Consider the following 19,518-nt stretch of genomic DNA (forward strand, 5'->3'; position numbering starts at 1 on the left):
TAACATGGTTATTACAGCAAGAAAGACAGATCAACTCGACTGTGACTATCACTATTCATTACACAAAGATTTGATTTTGCTTCATGGCTCATCAACTGTTGCTCATCTCAAGGCAAAAAGGTTATATTTACACTGCTTCTGTCTGTGAAGGTGTTTTTGATTTGGTTATTTTATGCCATATCAATCCTTTTCAGGTTATTTAATGCCAAATCCTTTTGGGATATTCATGTTGCATCCAGTTATTTTGTAGCAGGTGTTATTATTCAAGCCCTTTGCATCTTCAATCACTAGTTTGTAGTGTTTGGTTTGGTTGTTGTGGATTTTGTTGTTTTTGTTCCCTACCCTGCAGAACATGAATAAGTTTTGCAATGGGAGAGGGAAAAGTATTAAAATTTGGTGCATTTTAAGTTAGGAAACCGGTCGGGAAGTGGGAGAGGAAGAGAGAGAAAAGGGAAAAAGAAAAGGTGGGTTGTTTTTGGTTTTGCAGAACATAATTAATTTTTGCAAAAGGGAATAGAAAAAAAAAAATACCAATATTTGGTGCATTTTATTTCAGGAAGCCAATATCTTCAGAGCCTGATACGGTAAAACTTGGAAGGTGTTTTTGAAGTGGGGAATATTATTTTTTAGTCTATTTACAATATTTGAGTGATTTTGTTAGATTTCTATAAATAATTGTCATTTTCTTTGTGAATGTTGAAGATATTATTTGCTTGATAATAAAATAATTGACATTTCTAGCAAGCCGGAGATGGGTTAATTTTTAAGCAAAATAAATTAGTCGATCTATATATATTATTCCTTAATTGGAATTCATTTTTGAGATGAGAATTATATATATTAATTTATTTTTATTTCGGACTATTATTCTCATCTTTATTAGTTGTTGCTTTTTCATCTTTTATTGGTTTGTTTATTCACAACGTTTCGGCCAACTATTCCTCTGGCCTTCGTCAATCATTTCATTTTATGTCACATCAATTCCTTAGCGCTGTTCACTAACAACTTCAGTAATCCCTGTAAATGCTTTTATACTTTAACTCCCAATATCTTCAAATTTTTATAAATCAATTTACTTTGGGGGCGAATATATTTTTAAGTGAACAGTCTGTAAATGATAGATTAAATAAATTACATAAGGCCATGACAGATAATACATTTGATTTCAGAGTTGACAGAGTAAATGATAACGATGGAGTGATTTCACATTTGTAACATAGCATAGATGTGCATACACAAATGCATGCAAAACGACATCAGTGGTAGGGAAAAATAAAGATTTTAAAAAGGAGGTCACGTTAGACACCAGAAGACAATGTTTGAAAAGACGATCAAGTGTGTGACGTCATGGCCATAACAATAACAAAATAAATGTTGTTACAAAGAAAGCAAGTTGAAATTTTTTTTCTATTCTTTGTCTACATTGCGATCGAGCATACAATGTGTTGGTTCCCATACAACATAACACATTTCCAAAAGCCTCCAAAAGGAAGTTTCACTATTAGATGCAATTTCATGTCATACCTAACCACTTTAACATGTCTGTTTAGCTTCTACTTTGTTATAAGGACTCTGCATGGACTTATAACATCCTCCCCATGACTAAACAAGAATCAGATGATCAGGCCTTCATGTGCTTTAGACTAACTTTACAACATAGTGTTAGCTACTTGAATTTTCTTTATCGCTCTCCCTCAAACCAGGACTGTGTTCCAATCAATTATGTCTCTGACAGCATAGATGTAGCACTCTCTCTAGACACTAGCACCCAAATACATATATTTGGTAACTTTATGTCCACCATAATAATTGGCTTTTCTATCTACACAGACACAGCTGGTAATATCACTCATAACTTTTTCTATATCACATTCCTTGACACAGACAGTAACGTTCCCGTTCTGTCTTCCAGATCATCAGGACTAGCAAGCCTCACTTCTGGATCTATTTCTGACAACAGTCTTTGAGGATTGTGTAACAAATGTCCATTACCGACTTGGGAATGCTGATCATGTTGTGATAATGATAGACATCACTCTAAATTCTCGACATCAAGTTAAAGAGCCATTTCTCAAAACAACAAAGTACTACAATAAGGCTGACTGGGATCACATGGGGAAATATCTTTTCTCTTCCTGTGGAACAGTGTGCAAATGAGACTATTGAATGGGTCAAAGCAAGAATTGAAGTACATATTCCCACACGGAAGTTTTATAACAAACTTCACTCTCCTCAATGGTTTACTTCTACTTGTGCAGCTGCCATTGCTCAAAGGCAGAACCCATACAGCAGATTTATCTGACTTAATTCCAGTACAAACAGACAAAAGTTGATAGAAGCTAGAAGTAATTGTAAGAAAGAAATAGCAACAGCTAAGAGAGAATATACTGAAACCACCAGAAAATGCATTGAAGCGCAGAAATTAGGCACCCGCGACTTCTGGAAAATCTACAACAGTGTAATAAATAATGGGCAATCAATAACTTCCCCACTATCCAACAACCATGAGGTTGTTTACACGGCCACCGAGAAGACTAATATACTTGCTCGTCGGTTTGTCTCAAACTCTACTTTGGACCCAGCAAACCATTCCTTCCCTGATTTTCCTTTGTGGACAGAAACCACATTAGATGATCAGAAAATCACCCCTTCTCAAGTGCATGATATCATAAAAATCCTAGACACCTCAAAAGCATGTGGACCTAATCTCATCCCGGCTGTACTATTAAAAAACGCTCCACTGAGGTTGCTCCAGTTCTCTCCAAACTTTTCAACAAATGACTTAATGAATCTTGCTTTCCTGACTGCTGGAAAACTGCTTCTGTGGTGCCAGTTTACAAGAATTCTGGCGAAAGAAATGACTCCATCTATTATTGCCCCCATTAGCTTCCTCCCTCTTTTCGCCAAAACATTTGAGTCCATAATTAACCAAGCTCTAGTCCACCACCTTACAGTTGCTAAACTTTCGTCTGACCAACAAAATGGATTTAGGCAAGCCTGTTCTACTGCAGATATCCTAACTGTAATCTCTAAACATATATACCATGCACTGGATAAGGCAGGGGAGGGGAGGGCAGTAGCCCTAGATATATCTAAGGCTTTTGACAGGGTATGGCACGATAGTCTTCTCATGAAAATCAGACCATATGATATTACTGGACAAATACTTAACATCATTAAATCCTTCTATTATATACTAGCGAGGGGTACCCGGCGTTGCCCGGGTGTTTGGAAACTCCGGGGGTGATGGGTGGGGTTAAAAAAAAATGTTTTGGTAGGTAAGTATGAGGATCGAACCCAAACCGTTAAGACAAAGTTGTAAATTAAAGTGTGAAAAAAAAAAAAACGTGCGACGTTAACCATTGCCTCACCGCGAGATGCTAACGGAAACACGTTTGAATTTATTTAATTACTTGGATTTGGCAGGTACCCGTTTTAATGAGTTAATGAGGTCAAGTTTGACTGCGGGATAGTATTTCATTTACTGCGAAACGCTTTTTTTTTTTTTTTTTTTTCCCAAGATGTTATAGGAAAAAGACTAACCCACATGCGGTGAGCGACAAATGTTGAATATTTATCTTCCCAAAATCAAGCAAATTAAGTAGACAGGCGAGCTTCGTTGTTAACTGTGAGATATTACGATTTATATGTGATATAAAAAGTTTTTCTTTGAAAAAAGCCTTTTGTAGACATACAGAAAAAGCGAACACACATACATACATACATACATTTTCGCTTTTATATATATAGATTATAGGTAAAATGGGTGCATGCGTTTTTGTATGTCCAAGAAAGGCTTTTTTCGCCAAGCTTCTTGACAAGGTTACTATTTTGGAGAACTTTCCTTATGCTCCCTAGATTCTCAGATTCAAAAACAGACATCGTCTATCTTTATTTTGATCGACTTTAAAAAAATTCTCTGGTTCCCGGTGTTTGTTTGTCTTTTTCATATAAATAAAGTGAAAGTGATCAAAGCAAAGCCATTTGCCTGGCCGGGATGTCTTGGAGGCGATTAGCTTTTTGGAGGAAGCTGGTTTTCCCTAATATCATGGGGAAATAAAAAGTGGAAAGCTTAACTGGCTTCCAGTCAGACTTTTATTTCTGCACCTTAACTTATTTTTCACCTTCTTTTCCTCCTTGATTAACATTGCTAAATTTCAACGCTTTCCACTTCTGCTCACGTCATGGCGCAGCGGTAAACTCTCAACTTTTCTTTTACCTTCTTTTGCATCTTCACATCACGGGTTTGAGCCCGCCTGCCTACTAACACTTTTTTTGTTTGCCGAGCAGCCCCGATGTACCTCAGGGGTCGATAGTTGAACCTTTATTATTCCTAATATTCATAAATGACCTCCCTGATAAAATTGTCTCTGAGATAGGTATATTTGCTGATGACAACACTCTAACAGACATAAACAAATGAACACATATTCAAGGCAATGGTGGAAACCCTAGACAAAGACCTCCAGTCTGTAGTGGAATGGGGACAAAAATGGATGTTAACATTCAATGCTGCCAAGACTAAGTTGGTTTCCTTTAATAATTACAGGAAACCTTCTCAATCACCAATAGCTATGGTTAATGAAAGTACTAAATTCAAACTTCTAAGCTTAACATTCACAGGGAACACGAGTTGCAACAGATACATGGAGGGCATTGCCACAGCTACTGCAAGGACCGTGGGCTCTCTCTACCATGCTAGAAAGTTACACCTGAAAATATCTTGTACCTCTACAAGGCCACCATTCGCCCATGTATCGAGTATTGTTGTCACATTTGGGCTGGTGCATCTGCTACTTGTCTCTCACTCCTGGACAAGATTCAAAAGAGAGTTGCCAACCTAATAGGTCCCAAACTGTCAGCTAGGCTTCAACCTCAGTCCCATCGACGAAATGCTGCATCCCTCTGCCTGTTTTACACGTATTTTAATGATAGATGCTCTGATGAACTACACCAACAAACAGCAAAATCTCACCTCTATATAGTATAGATCGCCAGATGTCAGAAAGCTTTTTACTCTAATAGTTTCTTCCCCAGAACTGCTAGACTTTGGAATTCCCTTCTGAGTTCCTGCTCTCCTGGCTGTACTGACATGCAGAAGTTCAAGTGTAATGTAAACAGACATCTTGCTGCTCAACTCCCTACATAGTATCCCTGCCATTTATGTCCCAGATAGTAACCCCCTACATCAAAGTGGCACTGTGCCTTGTTTGCGGTGAAAATGCAATGAAAAAAAAAAAAAAAGGAAACAAAAAGATGTCACAACTGATTGAGCCAACTACCTACAACATGTCAACAAAACTTCAGTTTTTTTATATCACAAATCACCTTTCCAGAAACCTGTTGGGAAGGCAGTCAAAAGAAAAAGTTTTAAATAAAATGTCAATAATACAAAACATATCATATTTATTTAACTCATTAAGTCCCAGGGTATCTAAAAAAGTTTTTTTACTATGAGTTGAAACGTTGTGTAATGACTAAAAATGGGTTAGAATACACAGACTGAAAGGAAAAAGTTATTTTACTTAGAAAGCGAAATATTAACTCTCCTATGAGTATGACACAGAGTACATGTGATATATTTTAAAAGTCCAGAGGCTATATATTCAAGATAAAATCTACACATCATGGTAAGGAGCAAAACCATTCACACAAAAAGTGACATATACACTTTTAGTAATAAGTTGGTGATTTACTATTGCAAGACTTATTTATATAAATTCATACATTATTGAATAGAATTTTATCAAATTTCACAAGAATTTCCAAGAGGGTTCCAATTCTACCCTATGCGACGAAGGCCATCAACTTCCCATATTTCCTCCTATAACAGAAAACACACTATACAACATACAAATACCTGTGCGTGAGGTCGCCAAGCTAATCAAGAACCTTGATTCCAGTAAAGCAACTGGCCCTGATGGCATTCCAATTATAGTGTTGAAAAAGCTCCAACCAGAACTTGTCCCCATATACTTACAAAACTGTTTAAGTGTTGCTTTAAGGAGAAGTGCTTCCCAACACCGTGGAAAACCTCATCAGTATGCTCTGTATTTAAGAATTCAGGTGATAAGTCCTCTCTCTCTCAGTACAGACCAATAAGTCTCCTGTATGTCATGAGCAAGTTGCTGGGATCCATATTAAATACAGAAGTAGTCAACCACCTCAGCAGAAATAACCTTCTTAGTGACATGCAATATGGTTTCCATTCTACCAGATCTACAGCAGAAGTACTAACGGTTATATCTCATAGGATTAGTGAATCTCTCCACAAAGACTTCCTTTCTAGGGTAATTGCTCTTGACATATCAAAGGCCTTCGATAAGGTATGGCATAAGGGCCTACTTCACAAGATTTCCAGCTACGGTATAACTGGAAATGTTTTCTCAATTATTAAATCATTTCTCTCTGATAAGCTCATAAGAGTAGTGGTTGATGGGCAGAAATCAGAGGTCCTCAGGAGCTCATCCTGGCCCCAAACCTCTTCCTGATATCCATCAATGATCTCCCAAAACACATACTTAAATCATTCGTTGACATCTATGCTGATGACACGACCATCTATGGCAACACATCAAAGGCCATAAATGACAAAGTTCTCTCTGATTCTCTCTCCTCTGATCTTATGGTACAGTGGGGGAAGAGGTGGCTGGTTACATTTAATGCATCTAAAACCAAGCTCCTATCTTTACATCATCAACGCTCTTATTCCCATCTGGCATCAATTAAAATGGATGGCTCTCGTCTAGGGGAGGCTCCATGTTTTGATAAGCTTCTGGGATTGACCTTTATTCCTGACTTTAAATGGAACACGTACATCAAGTCTGTTGCCAAGGTTGCTGGAAAAATGGTAGGATCCTTCTACCACTCCAGAAGATATCTCACTACTGATGCAATTCTCTATCTATATAAAAGCCAAGTATGTCCAAGGATGAAGTACTGCTGCCACATCTGGGCAGGAGCTGCTAAAAACAGCTTATTCTGCCTTGACAGAGTACAAAATAGACTTCATGGCTTAGTGGGGGATGCCCTTTACTCTTCCCTCCAACCTCTCTCCCACAGAAGAGACGTTGCGAGCCTGTCATTGTTTTATCGTTACTTCCATGGCAAGTGTTCGTCTGAACTCCAATCCCTGCCCCCCCCTCACTAATCTTTCACGATAAACACCCATCTAGCTGAAACCACTGCCAAAAATTTTCTCCACTCTTTATCTGTGCCAAACTTAGAAGTGCACGCCAGTGGAACTCTCTTCTGTCTGCCTGTTTCCAACCTGACTACAACTTGGATGTCTTCAAGTCCAATATAAACAAATTCCTGATGAACCGCCCCTTTAAGTAAGACATTTTATCAAATCTCCAATACTAACAATTACTACAATACTATCCCATTGATTACTGTACACGCAATAACCCTTATCTCCGAGTGGCTTCCAGGCCTTGATAAGTGGTGACTTCCATGTAAAAAAAAAAGAAAAAAAAAAAAAACTATCAGAGAGAAATTGATAAATATAAGTGAATTTTATCCTTTCTTCAGAGTAATTATATTAAGTAAGTGTAATAGAAATCATCACTCTTGCAAACGCGACCTCATGGTTGCTTAGCCTGTAAAATGACAGCAGAAAATGTAGAAAGGAAAAGACAAAATTTTGTAGACACTCATTGGTGAACATATGCCATTAATTTGCATATGTACACAATTGGTAACTGCTAAAAGATGAATTTTAAAGCATGAGGGTTGAGTTGAGTTTTTTGTTGGACAGCTTAGAACAAAAACAAACAGTGGGAAATAATATTGAATACACAAGGAGTTGAGATTGTCGGACTGACTTCCTCATCTTGGTTGTTATAGTCACAACGTTTCGGCCATTTTGCCCTCCGACCTTCATCAGGTGTTTTGTATCGAACTGGGGAACCGTTTGTCAGGAGTCTCGAACGCAACCCTTTATTATTATTATTACGGGGGTACCGTGTTCGGACTCCAGCTAGGCTCTGGGACATAGTTGCTGATTCTCTGTTTTGAAGGCCGGAGGGCAAAACGGCCGAAACGTTGTGACTATAACAACCAAGATGAGGAAGTCAGTCCGAGAATCTCAATAAATGAAAACATCTCATCTCAAAAATACAGACAATTACACAAGGAGTTGTTGCAAGTTGAGGAAGGAAAGGAAAAAAGGACTTTCTTGCACTTATAAATAAGAGGACATTTTAACACTGTCCCTTTTTTTTTTGTTCCCTTTTTATTTTATAGTAAGTAGTACTATTATATCTTAAAGATTTTTTTTTTTTTAATTTGGTGTCCTATTTATAAGACAGTGGGACTTAATGGGTTAAAACAGCCATAAAAGCCATGCTCAACAAACTTTAAGACTTGCAAACGTCAATATTTCGTTCTTCGGATTATTTAGCTAAGAATTTACAATAGTACAAAATGAATTTTAATGGTAAACAATTTATCAGTGTAAATAAAAAAAAAAAAAAAAAAAACTATAAAATACAACTATCACATAATATATACAGTCGTCCTTTGTCTTCATTTTTGTGTACTCTTTCTTTTAAGGCAAATGAACCTCCCTTGTCTGAGATGCTCTTCCACAGATATTACAACAGTGTATGAGTGGCTGTTGGTGGTCATTTTTTTTTTCAGCATCGATTATGTGAACCCTTTAAAAGCAACTCAGGCAGACATTGAATAATATTGATCGCATCTTTCCCCCATGTTCTCTCACAGATTTTAGTTTGTGTCAAAATAATTTCAGCTGGTGACTAAAAATTAATATTTAGTAATATATTAAACGCGTGTAGTCAATGGCAGTTATACAACCTACAGTAGCAGTAGTAATAAGCAAGTAGATACATTGGCAGTTATATGACCTATAGTAGTAGTAAGTACATAAAAATAGCGGCATGTCCCTTATTTTGTCCTTTAGTCTGTATATTCTATAGGTGATTTTCCGACAAAGTGGGAAGAACTGCTGTTTTCTGTGTTGGTATCCATCCATATAACATTTATCGTTGGCTAGTTTTTGATCTTGAAGTGTTTTCTTAACGCCTTACATCAAGAGACTTCATGCATTGTGTGAAGCGATTACCGTAAAAATAAATTGAAAACGACCCCAGTCTAATGAATTTTATTGCCAGAATAAGTGTTTTTGAAAAGAAACTAAAGTGAATTTTACTTTCTTAGCATAAATAACATGCTGCAAGGATATAACGGAAGAAATTGCTAGTCAGAATCAAATATTGATTTGTCAGATGTATTGCTATTTAAGCCTGACTTCAAAAATCTGCCAAATATGATATGAAATAAAATGTTAATTTAGAGTTAAATGACATGATTAGTATTACATACATCAGAAGAGGAATAAGTAAATAACCTAAAAAGCAATCAATCTTGTAAGATATGTTTATAAAGAAACTGTATTATATTAAATTGGGAGGGTGGGGGTCTGATCTTATTTTTTCATTGTGAACAAATTCCTAAACTCCCAAGTGATTGTTGAAAACAATAAAATAAATACAGGTAGAGTCATCATTACTTACATTGCTTTTTGTTTTGTTTGTAAGAAACATCCAGATACAAATAATCAAAATACACCATCTCAATGAATAAATGAAAACAATTTCTTTTATTTATCACACCCATATTAACATCAAAATAACTAATGTTATTTAAATTAAAAAAAAAAGTATATCCATGTTTTATTCATTTTACTAATTATTTTTATCTAAAAAAAACAAAAAAAAAACAAAAAACAAACAAAAAAAAAAAACAAAAAAAAAAACAATTTGGGATATTTTACAGATCTGTTTCTATCACGGTGAACAATCAATATTTGTATGTCAACCCTAACCTAACGAATATTTCCTTCTGTGGACGCATCGAAGATTCTCAAAGAGAAATATGCGTAACGATCTAATAAAAATAAAATTCAGGAAATAGCAAAGAAAACTTATGTTGGTCCATACTTATGTTGGTGGCCATCTTACATATGCTCTGTTGTTGTATCTTTAACATAGAGCTTTTAATTAAAAAAGAATTGGTATTCTTAAAGAGTAGAAAATATTTGCAAAGGCATACACTCCCCCCCTCCAAAAAAAAAAAAAAAATATATATATATATATATATACGCACACACACACACACAGACACAAAGTTTTAAAAAATATAAGAAATTTTCCACATTTCATCCTCGTGAGGATACATCAATCTATTGTACGGAATCCGTATTACTACGTTTTTATATGTTCTTGTGGTATGGGGTTTGTTAGTCAGCCAGAAATAACCTTCTTAGTGACATGCAATATGGTTTCCGTTCTACTAGATCTACAGCAGATGTGCTAACGGTTATATCTCATAGGATTAGTGAATCTCTCCACAAAGGCTTCCTTTCTAGGGTAATTGCTCGACATATCAAAAGGTATGGCATAAAGGCCTACTTCACAAGATTTCCAACTACGGTATAACTGGAAATGTTTTCTCAATTATTAAATCATTTCTCTCTGATAGGCTCATAAGAGTAGTGGTTATCAGTAAATCAGAAGCCTGCAATATTAATGCTGGAGTCCTTCAGGGGTTCATCCTGGCCCCAACTCTCTTCCTGATCTACATCAATGATCTCCCAAAACACATCCTTAAATCATTTGTTGACATCTATGCTGATAACATAACCATCTATGGCAACACATCAAAGGCCATAAATGACAACGTTCTCTCTGATTCTCTCTCCTCTGATCTTGAGTGTGTGGTACAATGGAGGAAGAGGTGGCTGGTTACTTTTAATGCATCTAAAACCAAGCTTCTATCTTTACATCATCAACGTTCTGACCCCATCAATTGAAATGGATGGCTCTCGTCTTTGGGAAGCTCCATGTTTTGACAAGCTCCTGGAATCGACCTTTACTCCTAATCTGAAATGGAACATGTACATCAAGTCTGTTGCCAAGGTCGCTGGGAAAATTGTGGGATCCTTCTACTGCTCCAGTACATATCTCACTACTGATGCAATTCTCTATCTATATAAAAGCCAAGTACGTCCAAGGATGGAGTACTGCTGCCATATCTGGGCAGGAGCTGCTAAAAACAGCCTATCCTGCCTTGACAGAGTGCAAAATAGACTTTGTAGCCTAGTGGGGGATGCCCTTTTCTCTTACCTGCAACCTCTCTCCCACAAAAAAGACTTTGCGAGCCTGTCATCGTTTTATCGCTATTTCCATGGGAAGTGCTCGTCTGAGCTCCAATCCCTGGTGCCCCCTTGCCAATCTTTCATGAAAAACACCCTTCTAGCTGAAACCCCTGTCAATAATTTTCCCCATGCTTTATCTGTGCCTAAATCAAAACGTAGATTCCATGAACAAAGCCTTTCTTAAAATAATATTTTCATTCATTTTCAAGGGAGATAATTTAAGTAAAAACTATTAGTTCACTTGGAGCAAGTTTAGTAGCCACTGGATGAGGGGTAATTTTTTGCTTGTATCTAATAAAAAAATTTAAATTACACTACATAAATTAATAATACACCTGATCAAGGCATGAGAACACATTAACCAAAGCGCAAAAATATATATAATTTGGTAGAGGGCAATACTCCCAAGAGAAAACTACACAATTAAAATGAAACAGTTTGGAAAGTATTTAAAAGAATAAATTAAAGAAAACTGACTTTTTTATCAGCAGATGTGGCGGACAAAGATTCTCCATTGTTGGGTGTAGATTGTGCTTGTTGCTGTGGAACCCAGGGGAAATTTGTTGGCGATTTTTCATTGATTACTTTATTAGCATTACTGTGACAGGTATTTGCACTGTTGTTTTCAGTTGATGGAACAGTATTTGTACTTGTAGATGAGTGATTGTGCTCATGCCTTTCTTCAGTTTCATCACCTAAAAGGAAAGGAGAAGAGAAAAAAAAAGATTTATTGGATATCAAATATTTGGTCAGCTTGGTGTGTGTAAAAATGCTTGGATGTTTATGCATTAAGAAGAATTTAAATCCTTCATATTCTTCTCATTAGAATTCTTAAATGTAGAATAGGAATATCGCCTCAGAGTTCAAAATATATCACAAATAATTAAAGACTTCAGTGCTGTATAGACTTAGATGAAATAAGTGAAAACTACGAAAGTTTAAGATATCTAAAACACCCCCGAGTTTGTGAAGCAAAACATATTTAGATGACAAACAAAAAAATCTAATTTAATGCCCAGCTGGTAACAGAAAAAGAGGTAGATAGATTAAAAAAAAGACAATTTTTAGGTAGAAAAAGGGAGGAAGAAAGAAGAAAACAGGGATGAGAGAAAGGAAAGTATAAAAATATTGGTAAGGAAAGGATTAAAAGTAGGTATTTCCAATAGCAGGGAAGAGAGGGAGTATGGTGTGTTCAACATTTTTACTAGTGAGTCATACTTCCACAGGTAGTACAAGAGGGAGAGAGTGGATATATTTAAGGAGGTCAAAGGGATAGGTTATATAGGAGGTGTAGGGGGTTGGTGTGACAGGCACGTGGTGAGATAGAACAAGGCCAATAGCCATTAGTCGCATGCTCTTGTGTAATGAATGAATGCGTGAATGTAGGATTGACATGAAATTCTTAAAGATAAACTAGAATGACCAAAAAATGGGCTGAAATGACTTAAATAACTAAAAAGTAAATGACTTAGAATGACTTTAATGAACTTAAAGATGAAGGACATTAAGAATGACTTGAATGCTTAAAAAATAACTGGAATCCTTCAAAAACAACTTGAATGACCTGGAGAATGACTTGAATGGCTTTGAGACTGACTGGTTGTAAAATGGGTGCTCATTTTATATTAAATTAATACAGAAAGGTGATCCCCCACTTTATATCACACTACAGGGGAGGAAAAAAGAAGGGAAGACATGGGAGGAAAAGAGAGAGAGGAAGAGATAGGAGGAAAAGAGAGAGAGGAAGAGATAGGAGGAAAAAAGAGAGGGGAAGAGATAGGAGGAAAAGAGAGAGAGGAAGAGATAGGTGGAAAAGAGAGAGAGGAAGAGATAGGAGGAAAAGAGAGAGAGAGGAAGAGATAGGAGGAAAAGAGAGAGAGAGGAAGAGATAGGAGGAAAAGAGAGAGAGAGGAAGAGATAGGAGGAAAAGAGAGAGAGGAAGAGATAGGAGGAAAAGAGAGAGAGGAAGAGATAGGAGGAAAAGAGAGAGAGGAAGAGATAGGAGGAAAAGAGAGAGGGGAAGAGATAGGAGGAAAAAAGAGAGGGGAAGAGATAGGAGGAAAAAAGAGAGGGGAAGAGATAGGAGGAAAAAAGAGAGGGGAAGAGATAGGAGGAAAAAAGAGAGGGGAAGAGATAGGAGGAAAAAAGAGAGGGGAAGAGATAGGAGGAAAAGAGAGAGGGGAAGAGATAGGAGGAAAAGAGAGAGGGGAAGAGATAGGAGGAAAAGAGAGAGGGGAAGAGATAGGAGGAAAAGAGAGAGGGGAAGAGATAGGAGGAAAATAGAGAGAGGAAGAGATAGGAGGAAAATAGAGAGAGGAAGAGATAGGAGGAAAATAGAGAGAGGAAGAGATAGGAGGAAAATAGAGAGAGGAAGAGATAGGAGGAAAATAGAGAGAGGAAGAGATAGGAGGAAAATAGAGAGAGGAAGAGATAGGAGGAAAATAGAGAGAGGAAGAGATAGGAGGAAAATAGAGAGAGGAAGAGATAGGAGGAAAATAGAGAGAGGAAGAGATAGGAGGAAAATAGAGAGAGGAAGAGATAGGAGGAAAATAGAGAGAGGAAGAGATAGGAGGAAAAGAGAGAGAGGAAGAGATAGGAGGAAAAGAGAGAGAGGAAGAGATAGGAGGAAAAGAGAGAGAGGAAGAGATAGGAGGAAAAGAGAGAGAGGAAGAGATAGGAGGAAAAGAGAGAGAGGAAGAGATAGGAGGAAAAGAAGACAGAGGAGGAAAAGAGAGAGGAAGACAGAGGAGGAAAAGAGAGAGGAAGACAGAGGAGGAAAAGAGAGAGGAAGACAGAGGAGGAAAAGAGAGAGGAAGACAGAGGAGGAAAAGAGAGAGGAAGACAGAGGAGGAAAAGAGAGAGGAAGACAGAGGAGGAAAAGAGAGAGGAAGACAGAGGAGGAAAAGAGAGAGGAAGACAGAGGAGGAAAAGAGAGAGGAAGACAGAGGAGGAAAAGAGAGAGGAAGACAGAGGAGGAAAAGAGAGAGGAAGACAGAGGAGGAAAAGAGAGAGGAAGACAGAGGAGGAAAAGAGAGAGGAAGACAGAGGAGGAAAAGAGAGAGGAAGACAGAGGAGGAAAAGAGAGAGGAAGACAGAGGAGGAAAAGAGAGAGGAAGACAGAGGAGGAAAAGAGAGAGGAAGACAGAGGAGGAAAAGAGAGAGGAAGACAGAGGAGGAAAAGAGAGAGGAAGACAGAGGAGGAAAAGAGAGAGGAAGACAGAGGAGGAAAAGAGAGAGGAAGACAGAGTAGGAAAAGAGAGAGGAAGACAGAGGAGGAAAAGAGAGAGGAAGACAGAGGAGGAAAAGAGAGAGGAAGACAGAGGAGGAAAAGAGAGAGGAAGACAGAGGAGGAAAAGAGAGAGGAAGACAGAGGAGGAAAAGAGAGAGGAAGACAGAGGAGGAAAAGAGAGAGGAAGACAGAGGAGGAAAAGAGAGAGGAAGACAGAGGAGGAAAAGAGAGAGGAAGACAGAGGAGGAAAAGAGAGAGGAAGACAGAGGAGGAAAAGAGAGAGGAAGACAGAGGAGGAAAAGAGAGAGGAAGACAGAGGAGGAAAAGAGAGAGGAAGACAGAGGAGGAAAAGAGAGAGGAAGACAGAGGAGGAAAAGAGAGAGGAAGACAGAGGAGGAAAAGAGAGAGGAAGACAGAGGAGGAAAAGAGAGAGGAAGACAGAGGAGGAAAAGAGAGAGGAAGACAGAGGAGGAAAAGAGAGAGGAAGACAGAGGAGGAAAAGAGAGAGGAAGACAGAGGAGGAAAAGAGAGAGGAAGACAGAGGAGGAAAAGAGAGAGGAAGACAGAGGAGGAAAAGAGAGAGGAAGACAGAGGAGGAAAAGAGAGAGGAAGACAGAGGAGGAAAAGAGAGAGGAAGACAGAGGAGGAAAAGAGAGAGGAAGACAGAGGAGGAAAAGAGAGAGGAAGAGATAGAAGGAAAAGGGAGAGGAAGAGATAGAAGGAAAAGGGAGAGGAAGAGATAGAAGGAAAAGGGAGAGGAAGAGATAGAAGGAAAAGGGAGAGGAAGAGATAGAAGGAAAAGGGAGAGGAAGAGAGAGTGTGTGTGTTAAAATAAAAATCAATAGTTATCTGACATCAAGACAATTTTGTCATCGGACCTGTAGACATGGTGGCCTAGAACATTGCACAGTAATGATAATGGACAAGATATCAAACATTGAAATGAATCCAAAGTTCAGTGATGCCAGGAATTCTTGGCAGAAGAAATAAGAAAATATTAAGAAAATTAAAAAGCATAAACCAAAAAATATAATTCCTGTAAGTGCTCTTCAAAATAGTCACTCAAAAAGTAATTTGAAATCATCTGATCAGGTGGAGGATAAGCTGGTCGTCGGTGGGGGAAGAATAAACACTTTTGAAAACAAAACTAATAAAAAGAAATGGATAGCTTAATTGCAAGTAGCATTTCAATAGAAAGATTTTTTTTGTTTTTCTTGGAAATTATTATTTTTTGTTTATTTTAAATGTTATTTAAATCCATCTGAAATTCATCGTTGATACTAAGTAGAATGAATTTCTGTCGAAAAGCAATCGTCAAGGGGGTCCTTCCCACTGTCAACATATTGAGTACCATTCAAAGATTCTTTTAGCGGCAGGCAATACACAACGGCAGTTTATGTGATATGCATATTTAAAAACAGGAAATGATATGCATCTCATACTTATTGTTCTATTTTGCCTATTAAGTATTGAGAATATTTCATTAAATATGGACATTTTGTACGGAATTCATCTGTTCATCATTCTTTAAAAATGTCTAACAAGCTTATGCAATTACATTTCTGAATTTTTGAGATGAAGATTAATAATTTGTGTTATTGGGATTATTCAGACTACTATTCTCATCTGAAATGTTATTCTCACAATGTTTCAGCCAATGGAACTGTCGATCTTCTTTAAGTATTTCTTGTCCAACTCAGAAATCTTTCTTTCAAAGCCAAGAATCTACACAGAATTTTAAATGGAACCCTTTATTTAATCCATAAAGGTAGCATGTGGCATATTGAATAAAGCACTGGGTAAAATTCACTTCTAAGCAAAACTCTTCTCGGGCTTGAATGTTCAATTTTCAGTGCAGGCAGCACCAAGAATATATTTGCGAATTACCTAAGACTTCTACCTGGTCATAGCTGACAGAACCAGAACATGCTATGAGGTGCCTTAAAGAAGTTTACAGATTTTTTTCGTATGGGCACTTTTATTGATAGTACACACATGAAACTCTAATCCCCTTCAAAGTAATCTTCTCCGGCTGCAATGCACTTGTTGTACAGTTCCAACACATTCTGGAAGTCCTCTTGTGCGAGCATGTCAATGATCCTCGTCACAGCCTCTTTCATCTCCTCAATTGTCTCACAACGACAGACTCTAAGGTTTTCTCTGAGCTTAATGAATAAGTCAAAGGGAGCAGGTCTGGACTATGGGGAGGGTGAGGAACTGTCTTGATGTCCATCTTGGTAAAATACTCTGTGACAAGGATGGAGTTGTGGACTGGTGCATTGTCCTGGTGGAAATGCCACTAACCCAATTTGAAAAGTGCTGGCCTCTTATGACAAAATCTCTTTCTGAACTCCCTTAAGACCTCAACATAGTATTCCTTGTTGACAGTTTGTCCAGTAGAAACCCAGTGCATATAGATCATGCCTATGCTGTCAGAAAGCAAAAATATTGTCATCAAAAAAAATCGAAGAAATGAAAATGTTACATATGAAAACAATGTTAAAAAGTATTACACACTTTTTGTCTTTACTGTGTGTGAAAAACAAGGATTTTCTTCATTACTTATGTCATATACAGTTGGTGTTACTTTTCTTCTTGAAATATATTTTTGGATTTGTTACCTGATATTTAGAATTTGCTGTAAGCGATTTTTGCATGATAATTCATGCCATTTTGTTCTTTAATAAACCTTTTTGAATTTCAACCAAAGATTTTCTCTTCATTTTCTTTTGGCCTTTTATTTTAATACTTTTCTTTTTTGTTGCACATCACAAGATTATAAGAGACCCTTTTCAAGAGATTCTGTTCAATCCTATAATCATACTGTCATATTCTTAGAGGTTAAATAAGATAAAAAGGGTTCTTGTTCAGAATTATGTGATTTTTGGAATATGATATTTTCATTTCATCATGGATATGTACATCATACAAATTTTTTTATATTTCTTTCTTTTTTTTTTAAAATAGGGGAAATTTTGGACAAGAACCAAAGACAATTAAAAGAACTTACCAGCACTAGCCACAGCCAGTTTGCTGAGATTCTCTTTGTCATAGAGAGCTCCTTGTAAACGGATCACAACATGGTTCAAAATATGAGAGAACAAAGCAAGTAAAAAAGCCATGGCAGCAGTAACTTGACGAGAACCTGAATGGAAAGTAAAAGAAACGTTTTGAAAAAGAGAAAAATTATACAAAATTAGACTAAACTTTTTAGCCAGTTAAAAACAGGAAAAAGTTATAGCCATTTAGTTAGAATGAGTGCTTTATGTCAAACTGATGGTTAAATTTGTGCTCATTTTTGCATTAAATACTAAACCTCATTAAGCGAATATTAGTTCACTACAACTTCTAAAGATCCATACAAAATTTCAGCCAGATCTGCCAAATAGTTTCTGAGAAAAAGTTAAAATAAATGTGGTATTATGACAACTAATCCCTATTAATCTTTAACTGTGCAGAAATGGATACCATAATACTATATTACACCTTATCATAAAGGTTGATACAAAATTTCATCCAGATTGGCCGAATAGTTTGAGAAAAAGTAACCTGGATAGACAGACTAAAAGAAATATATAAAAAATAACTTTAAGCACTCACAGATTAGAAGTAAAAGAAAGAGGGGGGGGAGATGATGTACCAAGTCAGGTAGATGGCATAAGTTTACTATTTGTGAGGGTACCTACCAAGTGTAGTCATAAGTTGAAGACTTGGTTTCATGGTTTGTGTAAGCAGTGGTGTTATGTTTGACTTTTTTTTGTCCACAATGATGGATTTCTGTCTCCATTTGACACTCATCATTGCAGGCTATGTAACATGTTTTTGTGAAGATTTACCCATCATGCTAAGATACTATACGCTGGCCGGTGCATCCTTCTTCTATCTTTCACATTACATACTTTTTATATTTTATTTTTCAAATAAAAATTTTTATTTTAAATATAATTTTCTTTAAAAATCACCAAGTTATATTAATAGATGAATAGTGCAGGTCTATAAACATAAATATTTTTATTATGTTAATTGCTTTGTATAAAGGAAATGAAACTCACCAAAAAATCATCTTCTATTATTCATTAGAACATACAATAGTTTCAGCCCATACTAATATATATATATATCTATAACAGTGAAATTGTGTCTGTAAGTGTACATTTCTCTACCAAATTACTCTCAATTTTTAGTCTACAGATTCGAAATTTGACATAAGGGGTAAATCTTTTTAATCGGTTTTTGGCCAGAAATTCGGCTGTCAAGGGGTCAAAGTTCAACGATTTGACCTTTGAAAACTTTACCAAACTCCTCTTCCAATTTTGGGTCTAAACACTTGAAATTTTATATGTAGGTTACCCAGACTTGAGTCAAACTTTTTAATATATATGTACATATGCACATAAAGTTATGAACAGTACAGAGGGCCAGAGCACAGCCGGGCTGAACAGCTAATATATACACATAAAATAAAATATACTTCTCTCCCACTACAAGAACTGTGACACCAAGGTTGAAAACTGGGATTGAGAAGTCAGTGGCCATGAGGAAGGGTACTATGATCTGCAAAGAATACCAATTTTGGGTCTAAACACTTGAAATCCTAGATGTAGGTTACTTGAACATGGATCAAACATTTTAATTTGAGCCCAAAACAATAAATGATAAGGGGGTCAAAATTGAGATCAAAGTTTTAAAAATTTGACCTCTGTGGTCTCTACCAAATTATTCAGCCAATTTTTGGTCTAAACATCTGAAATTTTACATAAAGGTTATTCAGACATAGGGCAAGCTTTTTAATTGGTTCTTGACTGAAAATTTGGCTGCCAAGGAGTCAAAGTTCTAAAGATTTGACCTTTGCAGTCTCTAGCAAATTATTCAGCCAATTTTAGGTCTTAACATTTTAAATTTTACATGAAGGGTATTCAGACATGCAGCAAGCTTTTTAATCAGTTTGGGCAAAAATTTTCCAAGAGGTCAAAGTTGAAAGAGTTGACTTTTGCAGACTCTACCTAACTCCTCTGCCAATTTTAGGTCTAAACACTTGAAATTTTAAATGTAGGTTACCCAGACTTGAGTCAAACTTTTTAATATATATGTACATATGCACATAAAG

At 36.7% G+C, this 19,518-nt stretch overlaps 1 protein-coding gene across 4 annotated transcripts in view; it reads right to left on the reverse strand.

Annotated features, from left to right (window-relative positions):
- LOC145284483 (nonsense-mediated mRNA decay factor SMG5-like) overlaps nt 1-19,518 on the reverse strand; it is a 1,021,751-nt gene that overhangs the window by 880,857 nt on the left and 121,376 nt on the right. For all 4 annotated transcript variants that reach the window (XM_080133345.1, XM_080133343.1, XM_080133346.1 and 1 more), the window contains exons 11-12: nt 17,422-17,556; nt 11,660-11,877 (exon numbers count right to left, since the gene is read on the reverse strand). In XM_080133345.1, coding sequence (XP_079989471.1) covers nt 11,660-11,877; nt 17,422-17,556 — 353 coding nt within the window. The remainder of the gene's footprint in view (nt 1-11,659; nt 11,878-17,421; nt 17,557-19,518) is intronic.

The sequence above is a fragment of the Euprymna scolopes genome, chromosome 9 (assembly GCF_053919585.1).
Source record: "Euprymna scolopes isolate OS-2025 chromosome 9, ASM5391958v1, whole genome shotgun sequence".
Lineage (NCBI taxonomy): Eukaryota > Metazoa > Mollusca > Cephalopoda > Sepiida > Sepiolidae > Euprymna > Euprymna scolopes.